Source organism: Mycteria americana, chromosome 1 (genome assembly GCF_035582795.1).
Source record: "Mycteria americana isolate JAX WOST 10 ecotype Jacksonville Zoo and Gardens chromosome 1, USCA_MyAme_1.0, whole genome shotgun sequence".
Taxonomy (NCBI): Eukaryota; Metazoa; Chordata; class Aves; order Ciconiiformes; family Ciconiidae; genus Mycteria; species Mycteria americana.
Genome location: NC_134365.1, coordinates 153974697 through 153996244, shown reverse-complemented (window position 1 = coordinate 153996244; position 21548 = coordinate 153974697). Strand labels below are relative to the sequence as shown.

Sequence of the window (21548 nt, the reverse complement as noted above, 5' to 3'; positions counted from 1 at the left end):
GACTAGGTGCAAAAGTAAGACTTTCTTTCCATTGTGGTCCTTGTCCATTCCCTAGGAGATACAGGCTGCCTAGAGCAGCATTTCTCAAACTTTTATCTTTAACAAAGGACCATTCAACTTTCTGAAAGAGGTCCCTGGAATGTCTCACTGTTTTTTCAGTCAGAAAAAGGATGAATAAAGCACTCATTATTTAGAGAAAATACATTTTATTGTTTTAAGACAATTTTATTAAGACCACTACAAATATTTTAGTTTTAAAACATTCATATCACTTTACGTTTGCCTCAGGTCTTAACATGTCAGGATGGACTCCTTACCATGCCTGCAAGCAGGCAGCAGCTCAGTATGTATTAACAATTGTAATGCAGCATGTAAGTATCTGGGAGGGGGTTGTTTTGTTTTTATTTAATTGCTACTGCCTTGCAGCTCACCTTCTGATGTCTTATGGAACACTAGTGGCTCATTTACCACAATTTGTGCAACACTATCCCTGCAGCACTAAAAAGTCTTTTGATCCTCAAACAAGGTGAGAGAAAGCAAACCCCAGGAATCCCCTTTGCCAGCCTCTTTTCCAATACACACTCCTCCCTCATCCTGTCCTCATCACCACGTAAGGTGGCTCTGTGAAATTAGAAATACTACTGTGGAAGATAAACTGTTGTGCTCTTGCCACAAGGATGGCACGCTGTATGTGAGAGCAGAGCATTGTGCTTTTAACACACAGCTCACCTTCCTTTTCGGATCACAGTATGACATAAATCCTGTAACCGCTACTGTAAGTTGGACTACAAGTTACTTGAGCGAGACCTTATCTCTCAGACAGTAATTCCCTGTCTCACATCATCTACCCTCCCTTATACCAATCACTTCATATTTTATGAACTAGTCTAAAGCTTTCACTAAAGCCGTTTCGTGCTTGAGATAGCTGAGCCACATCCTGAATCCCCACAATAGGGGAAGGCAAAAGAAAACGACACCGACATCAAAATACCCATCTGAGCTGAGGCCAATCTACCCGGGGCTGAGAAATATGAGTGAGAGCGGATTTTAACCCTTGAAAGCATGTAAGAACTGCTAATTTTGAATGCTCCAGTTTGTTAAACCTAGAGTTGACCCTACATAGGCCCCGTCTGGTTTGGGCTCTCCGCACACGCTGATCTCGGCATGCTGACTTATGGGTCACCTCTACGAGCGACTTTTCACATGCCGTGCTGGCCTCACTCAACTCAGCAATAAACCTCCTGTGGACCACAGGATGCTGGGGTTTCCTTCTATATGACTGTTCTCCTCTAAGAAGTATGCTTTCTCTGGATTTCTGGTATGATATACAGATTGTGTTCACGGAAAAAGTCCGCACTAAGAGAGAAATCTCCAGCAGTTCTTTTCTCAGCTCTGATAACATGAGGCTACACGTTTAAATAAGGTTATACACACTGATGTCCTCCAAATCGGCACAGAAACATTTCTGCTTTTTACTCCCTCTATTGGGTATACCCTTTCAGAGCCCCATTCTTGCCACGGAGCTTTCTAAGCTATTGATCTGCCTGTAGCTACTTCTGGTACGGGAATGAAGGCACAAGGCGAAGGCTGGGGACGAGAGGGGCACTGTGCCCCGCTTACCTCGTAGAAGAGCCCTTCGGGGAACTGCTGGAAGCACTGGGCGCAGACGAAGCACTGCTCATGGTACAGCTCACCGTTGCTGTTGACAATTTTCTCAGCAGGGGCAAAGCCACCTCTGCAGCGCTCGCAGATGGCATTTGCAAGCGCGTTCGCCATGTTGCTGTCATTAAAAAAAGAGAAAGAAAATTAGCCCAAATAGGCAACACCACTGGTTGTGGGTCTCTTTTTTTCTCCCCAAAGCCAACTACATCAGCCTAACGCTAGGCTGCTCAATGCAAGTTTTGTAATGGACTTAATGACTTGTGGCATCCCCTCAGAAATAAAACTCCCATTTTTCCCTGCTCCCAAACTCTTTAGAAACAAAAACCCCACAACACACTCTACTAACTATTCATTCAAAAAAGCAAACAGAAACGTCGTTACTACAGATACATTTACAGGCTTTTTATGATGAGAAAAAGCAGGCAATTCAAAGTACTACCATAAAAATGACAAAATATATTAGAATTACAGAAAACAAGGGCAAATATTAACAAGAATTGAGGACTGGCATCACATAGGAAAACATAAATGATAATTCCAAAATAATTCCTAATCCTAAAATATATTTAACAGCATTGGTTCAAAAGCTCTAAATAAGCAATATGAAAGAGTGTACAATATCTAGTCTGGTAGATATTACTGAAAACCAGAGCAGGTAAACAATTACTCCTTATATAAGCTTCACATAGCTTGAAGTCATTTTACAAACTTAGTTTGAAGCCATGGGATTTTTGGTTAGTTTGTTAGGGTTCATCTCAGGGAGGTCAGCTCACGGCATGCCGGTGCCGGTCCAGGGCCAAGGGGGAGGGTGGGAACGCTCTGGCTGCCCCACTGCGACCCACACGCAGGCCAACACAAGCTGGTGACCCCATGCCAGGAATGCAAAAATTACTCAAATTGCAACCTTGGTTGCTTCTCAAAGGCACGTGACCATAAAATGACATCGCAGTAACTGCAAAATATCAGAGGAATTAGCTACTTCACTAGGATCGCGTCCACATCTGCAGAAGACAGTACAGCTGTGCTTCAGTTAATTAAGGCTCCTGTGCCAGAAAGAGGCTCACTTGATTTTTCCTTCACAAGCATTTTCTTACTCATATCTAGACTCTCAAAGCTATGCCTTTCAGGATCACCTCTATGCCCTAATACCATTTGATTGCAGAGGGCAAATACAGGGCAACGGTCTAGTTTCATTACAATCTGACCACAGCTGACAAAACCACTGACTCAAACATCTATCTGGAAGCTTATTAAACAACTGACATTATTTTAAACACATGTGCACGCATACACACATTTTGATACAGATATCATGCTGCACCTGTAAGTGCAGAGCCCTTAGTCCTCTGCAAGACGCCAAGCCTTTCCCTCCAAGGGGATAAGACCTCTTCGCTTCCACCAGGATCAATAGGAACTGAATTCATTCCTCAATTGCATCTGAGGGAGCAAGTGAACACCTAGCACGTGGTTCAAAAAGGAATGTGCTTTATCTATTTCTTACACTGTCTCACAGAAGAGCCCTGTGCAAGGTCACATCTGACCAGTTATTATTATCTGGCTTCCCCCACACACACCCAGAGATCTTTGCAGAAGAGGAAAACAGTAACTGCTATCCAAATATTCACCGCCCTCTCAGCGAAACAATCAGTGGGCAAATTTCACAAGGAGATCAGATGGAGAATGGTCTGTCCCATACTATCCCATACATAACAGACAAGCCTACAGATTACCTGCAGTGATTATATGTATAAACTGTGGTTAACTATAAAGCTCGCTGATGGTCTCCATGGATTGTGCATGCTTTCTGTGGGGGAAAACCTCAGTCGCTTCACCCACCCTCTGTATCAGTCTAAATGAAGAAAATCACAACAGAAACTGGGATGTTCGTCACCTCAACAGTTCTCGAGCACTAAGGGTGTTAAACTTGAAAAATTACTTAATGTAAGTGCTGTCAGACACAAAGTATAATCCAAGCAAAAATATGAAACAAAATTCAAAAACAAATGAAAGCATAAATCTTTCCTCCTCAGTATGCAAAAGTACTTCGCTTTGGTTTGAAACACATCATATATGTAAAACCAGAGATGTACATAATACTTCTGCATTAGTGAAGCAGTTTATCCGTTTGCCCAAAATAACAGGCAAACAACCTAAAGTAAGAGAGACTATTTGACAAATTCCAACCCCGTTTCAACTGCCGATAAAAATTTCTGACGCAATAAATGATGAAGTTTAAAGCAACAGCTCAAATTTTAGCTGACGATTACAACTGGCAATGTATCAAGCAGAACCGTGGCAAAGGTTGCATTAGAGAACGGCTTGCACAGCCTGCCCGGAGCTCAGATAATAAAATACAAATGTACAATACGCCAATAATGTCACCATAGTTACACCCCGAAGCCGAACAGAACGAACTTACAATCTTGCATAAAAGTCACAAAACTCTTTGTAGAGTTTTATGTCACTGTGTCTACGTTGCAATTTTGACACCGGTTTCTCGCCTTCGTTTCCTGCAGAGTTGTGAGCATCAGGAGCGACCTTGTGTACAACCTCTTCATCCTCTGGGATGGAGTAAGGGTAAGCTCTGCGCTGGAAGTCCATCTCTCTCTAATTGCTTTCCCGGGTGTATATGTTCCACGCTTATACTGCAAAGAAGCTGTAGGCAAAGTCTGCAAAACAATATGCTGGACTTCCCCTTGTTCCCAGCGAAGCGATTTACTTTCTCAGCTCCGTGTCGTGTAGCCGGAGCTGCTCAGCGCCCTGCTAGAGCTTCAAGTTAAAAGTTCAGCGGTGGGGCGGTGAGCCCGTCACGCTGTGATTTACTGGCGCTGGCTGCGAGCGGAGGAGCACATTCCCCTGCCAGGCCCTCATGCAAACTCAGATGCTGGAAAGGGGCTTCGCTGCTGGCTGCTGATAGAAGCTGCCCAGGAGAGCTGCGTTACGGGTAGCCTATGTGAGCGAACACGTTCACCGCCAAACTTGTCCGCAGCTACTTTCTGCTGAGGGCAGTGGAGGCGGATTCCAACAATATTTTATGGTGGGCAAGCCAGCAGCGGAAAGCACGAAGAGAAGAATTCTGTCATTAGGTAAATATTGCTTTAATGCTACAGTGTATTAATTACATCGTAAAAATGGCCTTTAATGTTCCATTTGTGTCTTCTAAGTCATATGTGTTGAATTTTCCTATAGCTGTCTTTCTTCTTGTCAGCACTTCAGAGAAGGGGTAGGTACAGATGGATAGTTTGGTTTCTGTTGTGCTTCACAGGCCATTAACCGAACCGCCAGGTATGCTATAATGGGCAATATATGAAGGAGGAAAAACAAAGCCTGACTTGCAGTGATGTGCTGCGTTTAGAACAATTACCTAACATAAGAACACTTCATAGGTTTGAAAGCTGAAGAAATTTACTGTGGATATTAGGGAACTGAGAGAGCAAGACCAGGAAGAAATAATGAAAATTAATCATTCATTCACCAGAGAATGCCCTCCTAATGTTGCAATTATTTCATGGTTATATTCTATTTAAAAAACCTATTGTGCACTGCTTACTAGGGAAGGCGGGGTTGATTAGCTGCAGATCTGCAGTTAATAATTACACCCCTGCAAGATCTCCCTGCTTGAAGCGCAGCGCTTGCGGCAGGCGTGGGATACTCAGCTTCCAGCAACTCGTAACTGCAGACAAAACAGGGTTTGGGGAAGCTGTCCCGAGTACCCATCTCTTGTGTTGAACTGACTCAGCCTTGCTAGCAGTCAATTGAACTGCAGAACCGCATGCACTTTGTGCTCATGACACACGGCGTCTTGGTATCGGAAGAATCTCCTAGTCTGCGAGGGGGCATGAGAAAGCAGAGGACACGAAGGAGACGAACAGTGGGAACAAGCAGAGAAATTAGGACTAGACAAAGGATATGACAGAAAGTCCAGTCAAGGCTATTACTTCTTAGTGTGTCTTCGCCTTCCTAGGACCTACGGCAGAAGGTCTGGTTTATGATGGTTTTGGGCCGTATCTCGCACCGCGAGTTGGGATAGCTTGCTCGGTAAGCGTACAGCAGCGCACACGCCACTCTCCATGCAGGCCTGGGCTCGCATGTAGCCGTCTTCCCGCAGCCTGGCCAACACAGCACTATATTTCTGCTGCTGCCAAATTTGTGGGATGGGTTTGGTCAGTCTTTCCTTCACCTCCCCTCGGCAGGAAGCAACTTCTGGGCAACCCTGCGCCACAAGACATCACGGTAGGTGGGACCCAGGCAGCGTGACCCTGCTTATTTACCCGTCCGTAGGTGTGATTATCCATCTTGCACAGAGCTACCGGGAGTCACAAGCTGTAACAGGCTAAGGAGGCTGCACCCTCACCACTTACATGGCTTGGCTGGAGCTCAAGCCCTATTTTTATCTGTCACGGAGCAAGCTCCAGATCAAGCAATGCTCAGGATGTAGCCTTAGGCCATGATGAACTTGCCAGAAACAGCGCTGGAAGAAAAGGTTTCTGCATCTGCTGGAGCACCAGGGACGAAAACGAGCGCTGTTTGCCAACGGAGATGCAGGCGTAGTGATGCCGGCTCTTCTTCTCCATGCTGCTTCCCAACATTTCCTGCACAGATTAATGCTGAGCTTTTGCAGGTATGAAAAACTCCAGGGAGACTGACTGCAATGGACTAAGCATGCTGATTCATCCAGGATTAGTGCAGGTGCACCAAGCCGCTAAGATAAGAAACAGCAAGTCAGTCTGTCTCTTCCCCTTATCACTGACCACCTCCTCAATTTTTTTCTTATACTTTGTCCCAGGTCGCAGGCAATTCTCCTGGGAGGCTGCTGCTGCGACTCAGAGAGCCCTGAAGAGTTTCTTTCTCCCAGTGGACGACTTCAGTCCCTGCAGTAACCTGAAATCCACAGGCTACCAAGGTGGCAGGAAGCCACTTCTGCTGCCTTGCGTCTTCTGTGGTCAACAGGAAAATATTTGCTCGCTTCTTCGGCTTGCTACTGCGCAGTCTTCTGCATGGCTGTAGCAAAGCAAGCGGTGCAGCAAGTCAGCGCAGGAATATGGCCATCCAAAAAGCCTGTTTTAATCTTCCTAGCTTTTTTCAAGAAGCAGTCCTACTAGGTAGTATGACTCCATATGTGCAATAAGTACAAGCTGCTTGGTTCTCAAGGCCTATTGCCATTGCTGCTCGTGGAATTACTCCCAATTTGTTTTCCATTAAGCAAGAAAGGAGCTTGCCAGGAGTTTAAAAAGGGCCTTTCTGCTACTGAAGCAAAACTTAGTTGCTACTGTGAAGGTCTGGTAGTCCACAAATCCAGAGCAGCTGGCCATCTTTCCCTTTTCTGTCATTTTGCTGAAGGCGTGCTGCCAAGATCTGAAATACGCTGTTAAAAATACATGGCATTTTCATTAGGGAATTCTAGGTTACTCTGAGGTGAAGCTGTCCACGGGGAGCGACAAGCATGTAGGGGGTTGTTGATTTACAGCAGCAGCTTCCCAAGGGCATTCCCTGGGATCTGGGACAAAACCCACCATCTTGCTGTTAAGGAAGCAGTGATAAGGAGAGGAGAAAAGGGAGAAGTTCAGTATTTAATTGGAAAAGGTATGCAGGAAGGAAGAGGACAGAGAGGCTCCTCCTGGCACACTGAGGATCTTATCAGAAGCCAAAGCTGACGGCAGGGAAGGTGCTAAAGGAAACAGCAGAAGAGGGGAGGGGAAGCGTCCCACTGCGGCTACAGAGAAGGGCTTCGGAAAACAGCAGCAAAAATAGCCGCACTGCTTTATCATCGCTGACGGACGACTGCCGCCCCGCTCACACGCTGCTTTCTCTGGAGAGCTTTCAAATCTGGCTGCCCATGCCGGTGGCTGCCAGAGGCAGACAGGGACTCTTACAGAGAAGGCTCGGTGGCTGGCCAGCCCTGCTGAGCGTTTCGCTCCATGCCACAAATAGATGTGCCGAGCAGTCACGGCTCCAAACAAGGTGCTTGGCAAAAGCAGCTGCTGCTTGGCAACCTACTCGTGCCACCGTGAAATATCACTGCGTCACCGGCGCTGTCGAGAGGCCACGTGCCCCATCGGGTTATGCAGGGGGGGATAAGTAATCACAGTGCATCCCTCCCCTTCCCACGTAGGTAAGGGTGATTTCATTTTAATTCTTTTTAACACAGATGCTATGCAACAGTCCTCACACACAAAACACAGAACAACTAGAACAGAAGTTTTGCTGCAAAATATGCGTGGACTTGCAGTGCCCTGCGCCGATTTCTGCACCAACCTTTTAAAGCACTAATTGACCTTTTGTGTCTTTTTTTATTGAAATTAAAAACACTCTTGGGTTCTGGTTGCTGCAATTGTTTACCTCTTAAGCAATAAAATACTTTCTGTGTTAAGCTGGTCTCCTAAGGCAATTTGAAAGAAGTTATAAATCTTTTCTATAATAAAGATGCACATTATGGGTAGGATTTTCACATGTGCCCAGCACTGCTCTAACTTCTGTTTCTATTGAAAAGGACGGAAAACCATCTTGAAACCACTGCAATAAAAACCAGGTGAATTCTGAGTACTCCTAAAAGTTTCATCCTTTAGTCTTTGCCACAAAAAGCATGATTAAGCTTCTGTGGTGGGAGTTTAAACAGGGCAAACAAAAAGGCAACTCTAGCTGTTTCATATACTTCAATATAAATTTATTCTAGTATAAACATGTCCAAAAAATGCTTTGGTCTCCGCAAACAGAGAAGGCTCACATTCCATCTCTCCATAAGGAAATGAATGTAACTGGAATAAACAGGTAACCAGCACCTTCCCACACAACATTTTATCAGCCACACAAGCACAGTGAAAAATCAGTCTCTGACAGAATTCGTAGAAAGGGAGAGCAATATTTAACTATAGCGCTTTCCTGTTCTAAGTAATATTTCAAAAAACTATTGTTATTTTCTTCCTGCTGGTTACAAACATTACCAAAAGAAGCCATGCTTTGTGTAAAACAAGAAATTACTTCTTCTGTGTACAGATACCTGCTACTCTAAAACAGCCATCTCTTCCTCCCCCACTACTATTTTTTGAATCCTATGCAGACAGGAAAAACAAAACAACAAAAAGACGCGGTATCACATATGACAAGCTCACGAGAGCTCTGATAAATTTGTATTGCATGAGATACAGCATACTATTGGTTATTCTAAAAATCTCCACCCTGTATAGTTGACTGCACGTATGTTTCACTATGGTAAATATACTGTATCCAAACTCTTCCAACTCAATACATTTTAAAGATGCATTTGCACTAATGCATTTCGTGTAACAACATTTATATCCCCATTTCTAATTTAAGAATAATAAAAAAGGTCAGCTACTCAATACTAGGGGCTGCACATCAAATGTCTCCGAGACACTCGCTCTGAAAAGAACCATCTTTTCAAGACTGATGAGACAAGATCAGGCCCAGCACGCCCAAAAGCATCCTTCTGTTTGGATATACACACCGTGAATTTCACAGCACCAAGGTCATTCAGGTCTAAAATTTGAAAGCGTTTGGGCAGAATAATATTTATACTGGTGGAAATCAAACCACTGGAAAGTCAAGGGATGCACAATAGAGTGTGATCAGGCAATTGCAAGCAAATGACAACTCAGTGTACGTGTGCTCCTCCTCCATTGCTTAAGGAACAGATTTAAAGTTCAGATATGTAAGAATGTATGAAGCTGACCTTTGCATTTTCTGGTATTTCAGGAAAATAGCATCCTGGCTTGTATCAGAAATAGTGTGGCCAGCAGGACTAGGGAAGTGATCATCCCCCTGTACTCAGCACTGGTGAGGCCGCACCTCGAATACTGTGTTCAGTTTTGGGCCCCTCACTACAAGAGAGACATGGAGGTGCTGGAGCGTGTCCAGAGAAGGGCAACGAAGCTGGTGAAGGGTCTGGAGCACAAGTCTGATGAGGAGCGGCTGAGGGAGCTGGGGTTGTTTAGCCTGGAGAAAAGGAGGCTGAGGGGAGACCTTATCGCTCTCTACAACTGCCTGAAAGGAGGTTGTAGAGAGGTGGGGGTCGGTCTCTTCTCCCGGGTAACAAGTGATAGGACAAGAGGAAATGGCCTCAAGTTGCTCCAGGGGAGGATTAGATTGGATATTACGAAAAATTTCTTCACCAAGAGGGTTGTCAAGCATTGGAACAGGCTGCCCAGGGAAGTGGTTGAGTCGCCATCCCTGGAGGTATTTAAAGGACGTTTGGATGAGGTGCTTAGGGACATGGTGTAGTGGTGGTCTTGGTAGTGTTGGGTTTACGGTTGGACTTGATGATCTTAAAGGTCTTTTCCACCTTCTTTAGAATCTTCTAAATGATTCTATGATTCTAAAACGCTGCATTGCCATATTTCTCTTCAGAGTAACAGTTTCCTAGCACCAATATTCAGTTCATGTCACCTGTCACTGAAATCCACCAAAAATCCTTCACCAAATCCTTAGTGTAAAGGCAAACGCCAGCCTTTGCTTCTGCCTTAGCCACCTGCCTGCACTAGCTGGAACCGATGTTTTCACAAGCCGAACACCAGGACCCGAGCGGTTCATCCAGGAGCTATAATTAATACCATGACTCAACATAACACCCCGGCTACCGGGGGAGACTTCCAGTATGTTCCTTGTAGGGCAGAGATAACTGCAACACCAGGCTTCCCGGCTTGCAGCGACATCCTTATTATAGTCACGTCTCCGCTGGAGACACCACGCCGAGGACCGAACCAGCACGTCACTTCCACGCACGTCTCCTCCCGAATATTACTGTTGATCTACACCTCCAGCAATCAAGCCTCTCTAGGTATTTTTCACCTTCATTAAGTTTGTTTTTCTGTTCTATATGAGGAAGTGCAAAGTTTTTCATTGCCTGAATTAATTTGTTTTGGGCAGAAGGTAGAATGTGGGAAAGAAAACATCGCCTCAGCTGTTGCTCTTCTCTCACACACATATTAAATCGTAATTATTAGTCACTCTGAGTTTTGGTTTCACATTTTTTTCTTCCCACATTCACTGCAGTATCACTAAGCTTTAAAACCAGCAAAAGATGGCAGACAGCTGAGCCACGTGCAGTTAACATTGCAGAATTAAATAATGGCCCCAATATTCAAGAGCCAAAAGAGAATAACCAGAAGCAATTTATGTTCCTAAGAGTCGAGCAGGAGTAATGTATCGACAAATAAAGCTAGTACAAAATAGCACTGCTTTCATACTTCATTATGATGGTCTTAACATTTTGGGTAACAGAAGCTGAAGATCTTCATCTTGCACTTTATATTTATTAGCTCTTCAATACTAGTAGCAGAACTTTCAAGTAAGCACGAATGAATTTCAGCAGCAGTTACTGCAAAGCAAGACTTCCATGCATTTTCCAAACCGAAGGCTTTGGTTAACTACTGCAAGATTTTTTAAAAGTAACAGTTTCCACCCCAACAATTGACTACTCCTGAATGAGTAAAGCAGGAGCGAATGGTTCTAATATGTATTACAAGACTTGTGAGGGAAGATGCAGAAGTTACCCCTTGCAATAGCATACTGCTGGGATTATCTGAAGGTGCAGCACAGGGTTTTGTGGTTTCTATCAGAGGGGTTTGAGCCCTGCCAAAACTCCTTCCCCTTTGCTACGTACCACAGAGAAGTGGGTATAATTTGAGGATTAGCTTTATAAAGGAATGTAGTTTAAAACTAAGCAATTACTTGTACACTTCGGGCAAAATTCATGACCTGCAACCTGGTAACTCATGGAGCTATCCTACCTTGAAGCTGCACTGCTACCGTGTCCTTTAAAAAAAAAAATAAAAAAAAATATAAGGAGCAGCTTTTTTAATATATCAGAAATATAGTGTATCCTTCAGTTTCTCAAGTCAGCAAGGAGAAGCATACAAAACAATAACTGAAAAGCCAAACATGAAGCAAGACAAACAGCTTTCATTGCAAACTTTCCATACCGGAACAAGAAGGGGACTAGCCAGGGCAGTTTTGAGTCATGACTCCGAGCGGGTAACATTTTTCCAATAGCTGCATAGAAACAGAGTTCAAAAGGTAGACTCAACTCAGGATCAAGAACTTTATGATCTATGAAAAGCGTGACATGCATGGATTTAACATGCTGGAAAAGACAAACCCCGTTTCACATCCGCTTCACCTTCGTCCACGCACTCCTTGCTGGAACAGCTCGAATCTTTTGAATCTTTCATTTAAAAAGGCACAGCTGAGAAATGCTGCCAGGTATTGCTAGCTGTGTCTGCCAATATGTTTCTTCCTTTGAGGCTAATAGTTTTTAATTAATTTTCTTCTAGCTCTGTCATGGCTATCAGAGGAGATAGATGGAAAAAGCAGAAAAGCTACAGGGAAATATGTCACAAAAGTCATAAACCAAATTTCTCTTGTTAGACAAAAGGCTCTAAAAGATCACAAAGTTTCATCTTCTTGATAAAGACACACCACAGGATGACTTAGAATCTGCTGACAAAGCTGAGCACTGTCATCCAAAAACACTGCTCACAGAGCGTTATATATGAAACCACCATTTCAGAATGCTACCAGGAACTACCTAAAATCAGAAGTTTCTACAAAGCTGGCAGATACACAGACAAAAACCGAACAATGCCTAAAGCTGCTATGGCAAATCAAGCAAAGAAAAAATGAACACAAAACCATGCGCACTACAGCACCAGATAACACACACGAAAACTCAGAGCATCACTCGTGTTTGGGAAATGCCCCGAGATTCCTGGGTAAGACCGGCAGAGTTAACCGAAGGGAAAAACACTGAATGTCACAAACTGTGTAGCAAGTCCCTGAGCCACAGCTGGTGGCAAGCTGGGATTACTACCAAGGCAAATCCCATAAAAGGCTCGCTCTTTCCTTACACCTCCCACCACAGGCATCAGCTTTTGGCCACCGTCAGAGGCAACATACTTGGCAAGCTGGAGCCGTTCCCATGTCTGGAGAGCATCATGTAAAAGGCCCACGGTCCTCTTGAGGACACCACGTCTGTTAGCTTTGCATTTCCTAGAACAGCTCAGAGATCACAGGAAAACAAAATAAACAGAAAGGGAACCCAAATGTAACAGCCTTTAAGCTTGTTCTCCCCAATGCCTGCAAGTTGGTCATTTTTATTAAGTGGTGACATTGACATAATTTAGGTTTTCTCTCCTCTGCAGAATACTTCTGTGTGTAAATTCACTTCAGTGTGACAGACTGCATTCAAAGGAGAGCTTAATTATAATGAAGCATAATGAGCAATCACAGTACATTTTCTGTAGAGAACACCTCTGATGGGGTGCTATCAAAACACATGAAAGCAAAAGCAAAAAAAGAGAAACCTACAACTTATCTTTAGCCAGCTAATCCTGTAAGAAAGAGCAATGAAAATCCTAATTGCTATAATCACTGAAGCTTAACAATATACTGAAATAATAGATTATTACAATGAGGCAAGCATAAGAGGAACAGCAGTAATTGCTTGGGTTTCTGTTACACAAGCAGCTACCTCCGGTCATCTGGAGTCACGCGAGGTGATAGGTGAGCAAGTCAAACAAAATCGCTTAGGAGTTATTATGCAATGCAAGAGACAAGGGGTGAGAGAGAAGGCAAGAAAAAAGGGTGTGTTCCTCATGAGTTATTTTAACCCCGAGCAATGAAACGTACAGCGCAAATGAAAAGTAAAGCCTCTAGTCATTTGGATACCTCAAACTAAGGCTCAATGCAAATTCTAAGTATCGCAATACTAAAATATAACCATGAAGCACATTTTTGCTGGCTGGAAGTTACTATAATTAATAATAATAATTCAGTGTTACGTTTACATGGACAAATCCTCTCTTCAATTAGAGTAGCTAGCAGATGAGCCAAAGTGTTTTTGAATCAAGAGTTCCCAAGCATCTGATTCAAATTAGTATTTCTAGGTCCCAACTCTCTACTATTCCAGCAGAGTTTCTAACCACAACAAATGAAGAAGTGTAATGTTTTTGTGGCTTAACATTTATTTTCAAGCTCTTCCTGGTTTAATAAATTATTCTCTTTTTTTAACAATGTATTGAGTAATTACAGCTTTACCTGCTGACACTGGCACCATGAGCAAGTGAAACGTCTACTTACAGAAAGCAGCTATATAAATATTAATATTTGTGATGCTATTAAGAAACCTTACTGGTGGAAATCAAATTTAAGAACGCTTCCAGGTGCAGACAGATCTTTTCTTTCTGCCTTCCTCTGCTCTCAGTACCCTAAGGCGTCTGAAAGCTCAACAGGGTCCCTGGTTCCCCAGCCAGCCCGCAGCCAGCATCTTCTCTCCTGCCTAGGAAGAGCAGGAGGTCTTCAGGGAGGACGTGCGGCTGCAAACAGCTGCACACCTTGGCTGGCTGCTACACATGGGGTTTTGATGGCAGGCTGCGGAGATTTGTGACCTCACACAACTCCCAAATGCCATATCTCATAAAGAAAGGGAGGCACTCAGCCCTACCGCATTGCCGACGTTTTGGGGATTTTATTCATTTGCTTCTTTTTATACTCACCTACGAGCTTTGCAGTGCAGAGCCTATCCCCCCAAGGCTCAGTGGGACGTAAGAATGTGCTTATGTCTCCTATTTATTTCATCTGCGAGGGAATCTTTCTGCATGAAATTCTGGGGCACATCCACATGCCTTCCAGCCTGGAGTCAGTGCGCAGAGGCAGGCGGGAGCCTGAACGGACCCAGCAGAAGGTTGCCTGCACCTACTCACGCAGATGCACACATCAGCTTCAGCAGCAGAGAGCAAAGGGAAGGCAGATACTTTAAAGCTATTAATGTGGAAAACATCTATAGTCCTTTCTGCACAAGAGAACAGAGCAGTGAACTACCTGAGTAACTGACAGCTACTGATTGAAGCTTGCCAATGATTATTTGTTGCAAATGCTGACATTTACTGTTTGGTAAAAACTTGAGACAAACCTCTTCAAAAGCTATTTACATTTTTAATCGCATTCGAACCCATATGAACTCAAAAAGAGAGCTATGGACAACACTTTGATCAAATTCACTTTAAGAACAATTGTAAAAAAAAAAAAAATTGCCCCTGCTTTTCCCAGTACCTTGTATTGAACTTTGGAAATCAATAGTATCAAATTTTTTAGAGGAATCATTCTATTTTTACAAAGGCGATGAGATGAGAAGGGGAAGGAGCAAAAACAGCAAGCATACTGCTACTGTTAAGTGACTCTTAATGATTAATCATAAATGTATGCATACAATTTCCTTTGCATCCTGTTTGCTGAGAAATGCAAGAAAGAATAGCTCAGCATACAGTCAGAATTTTTTACAGCCATTTCTGAAGACAAGGCAAGACAAGATTTATCAGAGGTGTCATTTTTTTTCCACCAAATCAATGCAGCTGGAAAATAACAAGTCTTCCCCTCCGTTCTGAAAAGCAGATTTCTCAGCTCGCATTTAGTTCAATGACTGTTGCATCTGTTGCAGACAGGAGATGAAGGTGCCGGGCAGCCCTGCACTTTGAACGCTGCACCTGGGGAGCATCCTGTGTACTTCAGATCTATGCACTGGTGAGCCTAGCTCAAGCAGGGGAAGAGAGGACTGCATTCAGCATCCCTACCCCAGCAGAGGTCTAAACCAAGCACATTCGTGTACTGTGCAAGTTCAAGAAATCCAGACCACCTTTTATGTGGGGTGGGCAGGCTCCAACTCCCTATAAGGTCAGTAAAGCACCAGTAACATCTATAGCAGTAGATTAGAGGCTGCCAGAGAAGTTATGATGTTTGTTAAGTGCTACATGGAGTGGGAGAGGTAGAAAAGTCGAATTTCCCATCCCCATCAATGTGCTGTGCTGTCAGGACAAGGGCTGGGACTCCTTTCACCTCACTGCAGCTGATGGGATAACCTGGGCATGGGTTACGCCAAGAGGAGGTGGGGTGTGTCCTGGTTTCAGCTGGGATAGAGTTCATTTTCTTCCTAGCAGCTAATATAGTGCTGTGTTTTGGATTTAGTATGAGAATAATGTTGATAACACACTGATGTGTTAGTTGTTGATAAGAAATGTTTGCACTAGTCAAGGACTTTTCAGCTTCCCATGCTCTGCCAGGTGCACAAGAAGCTGGGAGGGGACACAGCCAGGACAGCTGACCCCAGCTGGCCAAAGGGCTATTCCATACCATATGGTGTCATGCTCAGCATATAAACTGGGGGGAGTTGGCTGGGGGGCAGCGACTGCTGCTCAGGGACGGGATGGGTGTTGGTCGGTGGGTGGTGAGCGGTTGTTATCACTTGGGTTTTTTTTGTTTTTCCCTGGGTTTTGTTCCTCTCTGTCTCTCTTGTTGTTTTCCTTTTCATTACAATTTTTTATTTTTATTATTATTATTATTTTATTTCAATTATTGAACTGTTTTTATCTCAGCCCACGACTTTTCTTACTTTGCTCTTCAGATTCTCTCCCCCATCCCACCAAGGATGGGGGGGGGGGGGGGGGGGGGCGACGGGGCAAGCGGCTGTGTGGGGCTTAGTTGCCAACTGAAGCTAAACCATGACAGGGTGGAAGGGACGAGAGAGGCACCCTGGAAGGGCAACTCACTCCATCCTAGGATAGGTCTCTAAAACAAGGGGATGAATCCTACTCTCCCATCCCAGTCCCAACCTCAGTTGAGCTTAGGGCTTGCTATTTATGGCTACGGGTGGCTTCCCTTGAAATGCCCTCACTCTCCTCAAGTGGATGGGCTCTGGCAGTCCTCCCCAGCCCCCTCAGGTGCTCACCGCTGCCGGTGGGACAGCTCAGCTACTCGGCCAACAGACCGTACCACCTGCAACATCGAGGTAGCTGGGGCAGATTTTGAGCTAGCAGTGAGCACCAGGCTGTAAACTCCCGCAGAGCAGTGGCTGCGATGCAAGGCATCAAACCCCTTCTGCAGCAGGATGAGGAATCACAGCAACTGGGTGGGCAAAATGAGCAAAACCATGCACTAAAGGTTGCTCTGCTGCTTGCAAATCAGGCCCCGCAGATAGCCACAGCTGCGTGAGATGAGTTCCCCTCAAGACGACCTGGCACCTATTTGCTAGAGCACAAGGTGTTTGGAGAGACTCTGTTAAATTGAAACACTTATTTAGGAGCTTCTACTGTAAACGGAAATCTGACAAGCTACGAAACTTAATGGAAAGAGCCAAACTATATGCCTGTGGTCTTTCCTGCAAAAGACTAGGGAAGTGTGCATAGAGACTGATTCATCATAAACTGAATAGCAGATCTGGAAGACAATGATGGGGTCAAACCTCTGGCTGAAGTGACATCAGTAGATGCAGATGCAGAAGCTAAAGCTCGTCTTCCTGTTGTGCAGCTCAGAGTCCCACAGCACACGACCTATCATGAAGTTATGTCAACATAGGAAATTATTTTTATACTGTAAAGAAAATTGTTTCAAGAAATTTTGGTTCCTGGAACATCAAATGTATGTGATACATTATATGATAAACATATGCTCTGTACACATTTAGGAGTTCCAGCACGCTCCTTCACAGTGCCCTAATTGTTAGTAATCTCAGGTGGTTTAGGTACAAATGACACTGCCGTCCCCAGGAAAGAGCAAAGGCAGAATTTTGGCACCAGCCCCCCCCGGCGCTGCTTTGCAGCGCTGACACTGCCAACACTTGGCTAGATCAGCCTGGATCTCCACCACAGCGGGCACACAAGGCCCCATCCTACCGAGCAGCGTCCGGCTCCTGCCGCTCAGGAACGCCTGGGCCCAGGAGCTGCAATTACAGCGGTGCTTGCAGCAGCAGCGCGGAGGCAGTCCAAGACACCTTGCAGCCAAGGCGAAGGGGTGTGAACAGCTGTCCGCTGGGTTACTTACTGCTGGTTTGTGCCGTACCAGAGGAACACCCCAGCCTGGATCCCAGGAAACCGCTACCAAAGGAGACACAGACCTCAAAAAGGGCAGGAGAGAGAAATCTCATACTGGGGTAAGGTGCAAAAGGCTGTAAAACGAAAACCGGCAGATATCGTGCACGACTTTAACAAAGGGTGATTTTCATTTTTATTTTTTTTAAACAGAGAAATTCTCACAGGATACCCTCAGGACATTGGCATCTCGAGGACATTTTGGCCCAGGATTAGAAAAATACGGTACTTGAACCGAGAAAGCAGCTTTCAGTGAACTGCTCCTCGAGGGCTGGTATTATTTAACATGTGGATTAATATGTATGTAAAATGAAATGCAAAGGCACTAGAACAAAGAACTGGAGAGAGAAACTACAGGAGGGCATTGGAAAGCCATGGAGGGTGGCAAGCTATATTTAGCAGACATGAAAGAAACCTCTTGTCTTTCTTGTGCAGTCTAGATACTCTGAAAGCATTAGCTAAGGACAGGCATCTAAGTGTCGCCAGGGAGAGCACATGAAAAAAACTAGAGGCTTCCAGTTTTAGAAAACTAAACAACTTCCTCTCTTCATTCCCGATTGCTCTTTGCCCTGTTATGTCATTCTTTTGTATTTACAATGCCATAGCCTTTTTCATGGAGAATGCAGTAAAAATGACAAATAAAGCTGCCTGGCAACACACTGAAATATCACAAAATGGGTTAGGAAGGAGCAAGGTTTAGTTTGAGTAAGAACCAGCTTAAGCTATTAGCAAATATAAGAGAAGCTCTGCCTTTAGGTACAGGTTGTCCCCGTGCTCTAGGAGCATCATCTGACCATGCTCTATTCATCTTGTATCTCCAGTACCCTGCCCTGAGATGATTCATAAGTCTCCTGATTTGCCATTTCCTCCACTTGGATTTTATTTCTCAAGACCGATCCCTGTTTCACATATTTCTCGTCTTTAACCGGAAGAGGCTCAGGAAAGGATCAAAACACCTAGACTTATACTGGTACAGACAACCCCTTCCCCCCACCCAGCCAAAAAGGGTCTCATTCCCATCTTGGATGTGCATATAAATAAGAGAAACAGCAACACAACCGTAGAGAGCTAGCGCTCATTTTTATGTATATGCTTTAAAAAGCAGCTTCCTCTTCCCTAACAAGATCTATTCTTCCTCATTGCTAGTTTTGCACAAAATAAACTAAACATAAAAAAGTCAAGAATCTCTGCACATCTCTTCTACACTAAGTCTGATTATTCTTCCACCTGTAGTCATATGAATATAATATATACTCCTAATGCTATTAGAAATCCATCTAGGAAATAAACTCGGAATGAATACTATAAATAGATACCAAGCACACATATCAGACCCGCAAGTTCACACATTCCTAGAACTGATCCGATATTTCTGATATCTCATGGCAAATAATCTCAGTAGGTTACAATCATACATTTTGCCACAATAATTTTTAATTAAGGTGCTTAGTTCTAACAAAAGGGTAAATCCCCCAAATCTGGGTACCTATCCTTCTGAAATTGCTAACTCAGGTAATGACAGCACAGTAACAAAACCCCTTTAAATTACACAGCATTCCAGTCCGATGCACAACCACCAACAATGAAAAATAATCTAAAAATGCAACCAGAGGAGATACAGGCATTAGGAGATAGGAAGTACTTCCTCTCCACCGAGGCTTTTGTTAGCATTTACTCAAGGATCCTTTCCCGAGGAGCTTGAAGTGGGAACAGATTGCTTTCACCCCCAGCACACTTAAAAAAAAAACCCTGCAGTTTTACTTTTTTTTTTTTTGGTGTCTGCACTTACTCAGGTTACAAACAACTCTTATCTCCCTGCTCCGAACAGAGGCTTTTTGAAAATCCGCTGTTAGGCTTTCAAAAGGCACGTAGCATCAGAAAGATAACCCTGGACATTAAATGGCTTTCTGATTTTTGGTCACCCTTCCTGGGTAAGGTCAGGCTAAGTGGTCCTGCTGCATTCTTTTGTCTAAAGCCCTTTCCACAACAAAGAACCCCCCGTGAAGAAAGCCAGAGCCCAGGAGCCACCCCAGCCCCTCCACAACAAAACCAGCCCGGCGCAGGGGCTGCGCCAAGACACCCGAGAAGCAGCAGAACCCACAGCGCCCGGGTGACCCAAAACTGACTTCTAACCAGACCGAGCAAAGCTGTCAGGCTGCGGAAAGTTATTTACTTGCAAGTGCTGGCTGTCAGAAGAGATCCAGGAGCAACCACCGGCTAACATTTGCCCTTCCCGGAGCCGGGGAAGGGAGTCACACCATCGCCAAAACCCACAAAGTCACCCGATGGCTCCTGCAGGGATACTCTTTCGGGCTCTTTTCGTAGTGCTTCGGGACTGCTTCTCGATGCATGTGTTTTGCAATGACTTTCCAGAGCCGCGTTTGCATTCTGTCTGCCGAAACCACCGAAGCAAGCAGGCTGCCGAGAAGGGCTCGGCGCGCCGGCCGTACCCGTCAGTTCGCACTCACCTCAGCTTCTCTTCGTGTGACCCGGGCAGTCCCACGCTATCAGGGCGATCCCGCCTCCTCCTGTACAGACCTGAATGTGACAACTCTTTCAGCTGCAAGGCCGTCATATTTCTCTACTTGGAGGGTTGGTTTTTTTTAAGGGGGGGGGGGGGGGTTGTGTGTGTTTTGGCTTTGGGTTGGGTTTCTCCCCCACCCCTGGCCTCTTCCAGATGTTGCTGCTGAGGAGGGTGCCTGCCAAGATGCCTGGAGAGAAGAGGCTCGGCGGCGTGTCGGCACACCTGCGCCCCACGGAGCTACCGACCTGGGCAGGCAGCGCAGGCAGGGCAGGCGGGCGGCCGCGGCTCGGCTTCCTGTTTCTCGTAGGTACACACCCTCCCGAAAGGGCACCACATTTCCTTTATCACTTGATCACACCTCAGGGATGTCTGCGACAAGCTCACCGGCTTCCCTCCAGCTTTCGCCAAACCCGCGCTGCCCCGGCAGGAGCGACTCGGCAAAGCGTGCGGCTCTCCCACCGCCTGCTGCGGCTAGCTAAAAATCTCCAGGGCTGCGATGAGTTGCTAACTATTTCCCGCTATCATTTATGACAAAAAGAAAGTTGTTAGCGCTAGGAAAATTCGGAGTTACTCAAGCACGGAAGCAAACTCGGATAGGGAGATTAATGCAGCTACGTGTGCAGCAAACCAGCAGTAACCAGCATTAAAATACTCTTTTGGAAACACAAGAGCACTGGGCTTGTCAGAAATTGCTCTTTTCCACACATCTTGAGAAGCAGAAGAAAACCGCGATGTTTTTTTCTTCCTACTCTCAGCTATCAAAACATAACCACCGTAACTGTTTGTCACATTTTGCAGCGATGGAGTGTCCTGTGTAATTGTAAAACAGGAATGAAAGTGCTTAAGGTTTCCTGTAAGACAGGAAGGTGACTAGCAGGGATTTGCAAGCTCTGTCTCATCTCATTTAGTAATAAAACTCTTCAACTTGAAAGGAGGTTTCAAAAAAAACACTTTTTGAAAAATTTTTAAAACGTCTTTGACGTTATCCTTGGCATATATAAACAAAAACTCAATTCAGAGTTTTTACTTCTATGTTGGGGGGGGGGAGGGGGTGTTAAATGAACTTGCCTTTAGTAAAAGCCAAGAAACCTAACAATTTACAAGGACTGTTTTGACTAGGATAGGAAACAAGTACTATGTGGTATGAATTTCATAGTTCATTATTAAAGTGTTTATTTTGTACTGAATACACATAAGAGTATTTTTGAATTCTTGTAATGGAGAAAAGCATAACATATGTAATGCTGGGTACATCACATGACACCAATTTTGTCAGGATTACCAGACTGAACATAAGCACAGTAATTTTATGTAGTACCGTCAATGTGCTTCAGTCTGGAATGTCATCAACATATAATATAAAACATCACACAATGGAAAAATACCAGAAATTATTTTCAAAAAGGAATCACGTAACATGCCAAATAGGTAATGGTTGGAGAAAGTCAACGTGATTTATACGATGTTAGAAGGTTGCACACACTGAAATG

At 44.6% G+C, this 21548-nt stretch overlaps 1 protein-coding gene and 1 long non-coding RNA gene across 12 annotated transcripts in view; one reads left to right on the top strand and one right to left on the bottom strand.

Annotated features, from left to right (window-relative positions):
• Positions 1-21548, bottom strand: part of LIMS1 (LIM zinc finger domain containing 1) — a 77714-nt gene that overhangs the window by 17828 nt on the left and 38338 nt on the right. For 7 of the 11 annotated variants that reach the window (XM_075525006.1, XM_075525039.1, XM_075525032.1 and 4 more), the window contains one exon: positions 1621-1780. In XM_075525006.1, the coding sequence (XP_075381121.1) occupies positions 1621-1780 (160 nt within the window). Of the gene's footprint in view, positions 1-1620; positions 1781-4081; positions 4462-19707; positions 19950-20002; positions 20247-21548 lie in introns of those variants that run through there. The other 4 variants (XM_075524991.1, XM_075525049.1, XM_075525065.1 and 1 more) reach the window with 4 other exon arrangements.
• LOC142420809 (uncharacterized) lies at positions 15451-20029 on the top strand. Its single transcript, XR_012778801.1, has 5 exons — positions 15451-15556; positions 17509-17596; positions 17688-17759; positions 18356-18504; positions 19328-20029. It is a non-coding gene; the product is annotated as an uncharacterized LOC142420809 (long non-coding RNA).